General features: G+C 31.9%; 1 protein-coding gene across 1 annotated transcript in view; it reads left to right on the top strand.

Moving 5' to 3' along the window:
* Nucleotides 1-3328, top strand: part of LOC137656621 (uncharacterized) — a 25113-nt gene extending 21785 nt beyond the window's left edge. Inside the window, exon 4 of the mRNA XM_068390789.1 lies at nucleotides 3092-3328. Coding sequence (XP_068246890.1) covers nucleotides 3092-3328 — 237 coding nt within the window. The remainder of the gene's footprint in view (nucleotides 1-3091) is intronic.
* Nucleotides 3329-7500: the final 4172 nt, after the last annotated feature.

Below are 7500 nucleotides of genomic sequence, written 5' to 3'. Positions count from 1 at the left end.
TACAAATTCATAAGTATTTTTTAGGGTATATTCATTAACTGTGAGAGGGGCGAACTTAGTTACTTGATGTTTGGACAGGTCATAGGAGCAGGTATTAATAGCGATGTGAATTGGTCTGAGAGGAATGCCTCTTTTGTGAATCTTTGCGGCAACATACATAATACCAGATTGTGTTCCTGTTACCATCATTGCTGAGGCTGTTTCGTCTGACAATATGCAATCCATCTTCCACTTACAAACTCTGTAGTTTATTTAATTCTCCACATTTAGGGTATGAATTGAGTGGTCCTCCGACACCAACAGAAAAATCTTGGGTTGTCAGGCAACTCTCATGCATACCAACGTACAATGCGATGACTCTCTGTCAGCTAGTTCCACCCACCTTTGGTCCCCGAAATAGAAGAAAGCTAAGACCTATTACTAGATTTTTCAGGAAAATTTCAAAGCACGTGGCACAATATCAGAACTGCGTATTTTCTCTCAAACATGACGCAACACGTAATAAAAATATAGAAAAAAATTATATAAGACCTTGTTCATATCTTCTATGTGTTACATACCACTCTCAAAATTATTATGTAAGATTTAGTAACAAAAATACGTTAAATAAAAAGTTAGTTCTTAAAAAAAACTTAAATTTACATATACTGACTTGAATGAAGAAAACAAAGGAATTCAAAATGAAAGTCTTACGTAATTCACATAATAAACTTGAATCTACACAAGAAGAACTCATCTTACAGGCTGGCTACTCATCTCTTCAATGAACACACGGAATGTATAAAAACATCATGAATAAACTATCGCATTTACTCTACACTACACCAGCTTTGTATGTATGTATATATATATATATATATATATATATATATATATATATATATATATATATATATATATATATATATATATATATATATATATAACCAGAGTGCATGTAATAACACAGGAGCTTAGGCTCAATACAGATAGAAGAAAGAAAGCGATGATGAGAATGGAATATACAGTTGAAGATGAAATATCGCTGGATAAAGAAAGAATTAACGAGGTACAATCATATATGTATCCAGGAGCTATGATCTCCTATACCGAGTCTTTAGAATTAGAGTTTAGTGAAAGATTGAAAAAAGCAATTAAGACACAGGCTAGATTAAGTAAAACCAGATTGCATGAAATCACTTGTAAAAATCTGGGTTCCTGTAATGAGATGAGACATGGTTTGAAAATTTTAAAATCTTCAACATATCTAGTAAATTTGAGAACAAACCCCTCAGAAGAATATTAGAAGTTAACTGGCAGAACAGGATTAGAAAATAAAATATAAGGTATTACTTGAGTCACATATGTGGAGGAGATCATGGTGAGGGATCAAAAAGATGGTTTGGGCATGGTGTTCGCAATCCCCGAGAGAGGTTAGTTCACCAAACGTTTAACTGAGCTCCAAAAGACACTAAAAGAATTGAAAGACACAGGCCTACAGGTTAAAAACTATGAAGCATCAATTAGGAAATGTTGAATGGGGAAGTACTGAATTAAAAGCACAAGATTGAGATGACAGACGAAATCTAATCGACGCCCTTTGGGTTAAAAGGCACAAGGGGATATATATATATATATATATATATATATATATATATATATATATATATATATATATATATATATATATATATATTCACACACACACACACACACACACATATATATATATATATATATATATATATATATATATATATATATATATATATATATATATATATATATATATATATATATATATATATATATTTATATTTATATATATATATATATATATATATATATATATATATATATATATATATACGTATATATATTATCTAAATATATATCTATCTATTCTATCTATCTATCTATCTATCTATCTATCTATCTATATATATATATATATATATATATATATATATATATATATATATATATATATGTATGTATAAATATAATATATATATATATATATATATATATATATATATATGAAGGCATATATATATATATATATATATATATATATATATATATATATATATATATATATATATATATATATATATATATATATATATATATATATATATATATATATACATATATATATATATATATATATATATATATATATATATGTATATATATATATATATATATATATATATATATATATACATATATATATATATATATATATATATATATATATATATATATATATATATATATTGCTACAAACATTTAAGTAATTTAATTTTGCATGCCTATACCAACCTGAGTCTTCTAAATAGGTATATGATTTAGCACTATGGATCGGTTGTTATTAGATGGATAACAAGCGATTATCCAACTGGAAAGGGAGCTGGGGAAGGATTACCGCCGCCTTTTGGTGGGATAGTCTTCCCTTTCGGTCCGAGCTTTCTTCTTAGGTCTTGTAGTCACGTTGCTCACTTAACCTCAGATTTTGAAATCGCTGTTACAAGGAAGGTAAAAGCACCAACTTTGGAGAAATTATCACTCAAGAACTAAAAATTAATATTGGAGTTGGAACCGTTTTGATTTTTTTTTCATGTAACAAATCCTGAATTTTGATATTTTTATAATCATAATATATTAAAACTATATTCATCTAATTTACAGTGCTTATTATCACGAAAGAGGTTAAAAGAAAAATCAAATTGATAGATTGTTATGGAGCTGAAAACATGAATCTAACATTGATTACCCTCCTCTACATTGAATTATTTGAAAAATGGAAGTAGCCTCTGGGAATGATGTCGGACCCCAGGCAGGGAACAATTTACTCAAGCCTAAAAGCAGCTCATCTAACATACACTGGACATTCCAACCAAGAAGCTGTCTTGACATTGCACAACCTCCAGAAGGAGGCTTTAATGCTGAGTAATAGCTCAAAAGAGGCAAAGTTAGCCACAGGTTGGAAAAATTATCGACTAAAGAAAACCGCTACTTTTCTGTACCTTGATATGATAATGAGATATGATATTATTATTCTTAGTCAAGGCTCACAGAAGAGTTAATTTTCCTCTTTATGTCGCAGATTGAAAAACTCACTCTGCTATTCCTTGCATTGGACCATGATGATTATGCACGATGGAGGCCTCTGTACATCAGTGTTTTGAAATCCTTGCCCAGGGATGTAAAAGATGAGCTTCCAGGGACATCAAGTATATTATCAGCGATTCTATTTGACGGGCTCGTGAGCGGAAAAAGATTGGTAAAGGCTCAGGGGGTTGCTGTGGGACTTGTGGAGAACTCTGTTGCTATCTGTGTATGAATGTCTCATGTTAAGAGGTGGCATGGCTTTTTACGCACTTTGAAGGAGAATACCTTGAAAATGATGACTTGAGGATCCTGGAAAATTTCAGGCACCATGAGTAGCGTCTCTCGTGACAGAAATCCTTTCAGTAACACGTTTTTAGTTTCTCTAATACCATAAAACGAATGAGTAACATTTTCTCAGAGGACTTCCAACATCTCGTAACAGTTGACAGTTAAAACTGTGGTAGCATGTTTGCACACACTGGAGGATACAGACGACAAATAGTACAAGAAATTTAGCATGAATGTATTTGATGCACAGAGTCAATCTATTTATGACCTAGTCAAGAGAAATTCCATTGCAATTTTCAGGCAATCTAAAGTAAGGGTACATTATAGCCAGGAACGAAGATCAGAGTGCTTCAAAACAATATGACACTCTTGGGTCAGCTGAGGGTACACTTGGGCACAATATTCTATCTTATTATTTTTTTTTCTATTTTTTTTTAAATGGTGTGTTGGGCAGGCTTAATAGAAGGGCCATGGATGCCTGGTGGTATATCAAGATGTTATCTTTTCCTTTTCTGATTCTTTTTCTACTCAAAACCATCCTTACTGTCTTCACTTCTATTGAAATGGCTATCCTGGAATGTATTCAGCCTTGCATGGTGTATCGGCTCCTAAATGTTGACCAATTTTTCCGACTTTTTACTATAGTCTATGGGTTTCATCAATCACTTTATTTACAGTTCTGTACATATTGTTTTTGTTATAATTCTTGTTAACCTAGTTTTTAGGTATGATGCCTATTTTTTTATTTCTATCAATTCTTATGCTGTCAGGAGACATTGAGCAAAATCCAGAACCAGTACTTCCTAGATTTCGTCAATGTCGTCTTCTGTATTGCAATATTCCTGTTCTTCATGCAAATTTTCAACACCTTAGAGTTGCGTCCGGACAGTATGATATTCTTTTGTGCTCAGAAACTTTGGTTTCTAATATGAGACACTTTCTGAACTCCTTATAACTGGTTTTAAGAAGTCAATAATGTTGAAACGTGATGCCATCCCTAGGGCCAGGGGAATGGCGGTGTATATTAGAACTAATAACCCTGCTTCTCACAAGTCCTGCTCTCAATGTTGATGTCATGAGATTCAGATAATAAAAGTTTGTGGCAGGCATAACAACTTTTATTTGTGTTGGATCTACCGCAATCCAGACATGGATGATTCTATCTTCGATTGTCTTTTTACCATTATGGCTAAGATACAAGAAGATGATACTAAGGCTTTTTTTGTCTTTGTTGGTGATTTTAATGCTCACCATAGGGAGTGGTTAAGATCTATATCTCCTACCGATTGCCATGGCTTAAGAGCTTTAGACTTTGCCTCTGAATCAGGCTGTGAGCAAATCATAAATGAAGCTACTCACAGGACTGGTAATTGCTTGGACCTCGTACACACTGACTCCCCTGGTGTTAAAACTAGTAAGGTTGGTTTCCAGTCGGGACATCTGATCATGCCTTGATTTCATTAGTAGTGAAGACTGAGCAGCCTATCCCTCCTGTATCATACTCTTGTAAAATTTATATAAAATCCCAAGCAGACTGGAATGGGATTTTGCATGATCTTTTGTGCTTGAATTGGTCACAATTCCATAGTAGTGTAGATCCTCCTGTCCCTTTGAATGGGAATCTAGTCAACATAATTGACATACATATCCCTTCTCGTGTGCTAAGGTACCGAGTGAAGGACAAACCGTGGTTCAATGAAGATTGTAGACGTATTTATTTGGAGAAGCACGAGGCCTATCATCTTTGGAAGGGTAACAGATCAGATTTGACATGGAATAACTATACTCAGCTTCGAGCTTTTGCTCAGAGTTTATGCCTCAACTGAAAAGGAGTACAATTTAACTATAAGGGAAACACTTTCTGGTACAGCTCAGGAACATAAGTAGTGGTCTACCTTCAAATCTGCCCTCTTTGGTGTAGATGCAACAGTTCCTCCTTTACTTAAACCAGATGGCTCAGTCACTCACTGTTCAAAGGAAAAGGCAGCCGTTTTGGCTGATGTTTTTGACAGTAAAGAGAGTAATGAAAAACTTGAACTTCCTCATTCCTGTTCTCCTGAGGCTAAACTAACTAGTTTAGCTTTTTGATCTCGTGAAATTAAATCTCTGTTGATGAATCTTGATGATTATTAAGGTGTAGACCCAAGTGGTAATTTTCCAGATTTCTTAGTTCCAAAGTTATCTGTTATTTTGCGCATGAAAGCAAGAAGAGAAGCTTTTAGCACTAGTTGGAAAATTGGTAATGTTACTCCTCTATGTAAATGTGTTTGTGATAGCTCAAGTCCCACTAATTATTGTCCAATTTCCATAACTCCCATATTATCTAAAGTTTTTGAACGTCTTCTGGCAAAACGTCTTAATTGATTTGCTTTAGGTAATCATATATTCCCTAGTTTGCAATTTGGTTGTGGTAAAGTCCTTGGAGCATGTGATGCTCTTCTTACAATCTCGAATGCTGTACAGAAATCCCTTGATTGTGGTCAGGAAGTTCGTATTATTGGCCTTGATTTTAGTGTTGCCTTTGACCGTGTTAATCATGAGGCCCCTCTTTTCAAACTCAAACAGTTGGGAGTGGGTGGGTCGTTTCTTAGCATTAATATTGATTTTTCAAGTAACAGATCTCAAAGAGTTGTTGTTGATGAGTATAGTGAGTATAGGAATGTGATATCCGGTGTTCCACAGGGTAGTGTTCTTGGCACATTACTTTTCATACTATATACATATTACATGTGATTTGAACTAGAAAACAAGCTTGTTGCATATGTAGATGATGCTACTCTCTTTGCATCAATTCCATCCCCTGAAGATAGATCTGGGGTTGGTGAATCCCTTAATAGATATTTAGCTTAAATTAGGTCATGGTGCAAATTATGTGCTATGAAGTTGAATACTAACCAAACCCAAAGTATGATTGTAATCAGGTCAAGGATGGTGGCTCCTCAACATCCGGATCTAAGTATTGATAATGTTTCTTTAAATTTGTATGACTTTTAAGAAATTAGGTGTGATTCTCGACAGCAAATTTACTTTTAAGAAACACAATAGGTCTGTGTCTTCTTCAATTGTACAAAAGAAAGTCTTTTAAGATTTTCGGTGATCAATCTATTGTGAAGAAGTGTTTTAATTATTTAATTCTACCTTATTTTGAGTATTGTTCTCCTCTATGGTCTTCAGCTGCTGGTTCTCATCTTAATTTGTTGGACAGAAACTTGCGGTCTATTGAATTTCTTATTCCTAATCTAGATATTAATCTTTGGCACCGTTGTTCAATTAGTTCATTAACATGTTGCATATGATTTCTCATAACTCTGACCTTCCTTTACATTCAGATCTCCCTGGACAATTCTATCCTGTTCGTAATAATAGGCAGGCAGTTAATTCTAATAGCCAGGCCTTTTCCATCATGAGGCTCAATACTACACAGTATTCTAGAAATTTTATTCCAGCTTCTATCAAGTTATGGAATGATTTTCCTAATCGGGTAGTTGAATCAGTAGAACTTCAAAACTTCAAAGTTGGAGCAAATGTTTTTATGTTGACCAGGCTGACATGAGTCTATTTATAGTGTATATATGACATATCTATTTTTGAAATTGTTAATATTTTAAATATGATATATCTGTTTTGACATTGTTAATGTTTTGAGAATTTATTGTTGATTAGTTCTCATCATTTATTTATTTGCTTATTTTCTTTCCTCACTGGGATATTTTCCCTTTTGGAGCCCTTAGGCTTATAGCATCCTGCTTTTCCAACTAGGGATGTAGGTTGGCTAATAATAATAATAATAATAATAATAATAATAATAATGATATATATATATATATATATATATATATATATATATATATATATATATATATATATATATATGTATATATATATACACACACACATATATATATGTATGTATGTATATATATATATATATATATATATATATATATATATATATATATATATATATATATATATATATATATATACATATATATATATATATATATATATATATATATATATATATATATATATATATATATATATATATATATATATATATATATATATATATGTATATATATATATATATATATATATATATATATATATATA

The sequence above is a fragment of the Palaemon carinicauda genome, chromosome 17 (genome assembly GCF_036898095.1).
Source record: "Palaemon carinicauda isolate YSFRI2023 chromosome 17, ASM3689809v2, whole genome shotgun sequence".
Lineage (NCBI taxonomy): Eukaryota > Metazoa > Arthropoda > Malacostraca > Decapoda > Palaemonidae > Palaemon > Palaemon carinicauda.
Note: the sequence above shows the minus strand (reverse complement) of the source record. Positions and strands in the feature narration are given on the sequence as shown.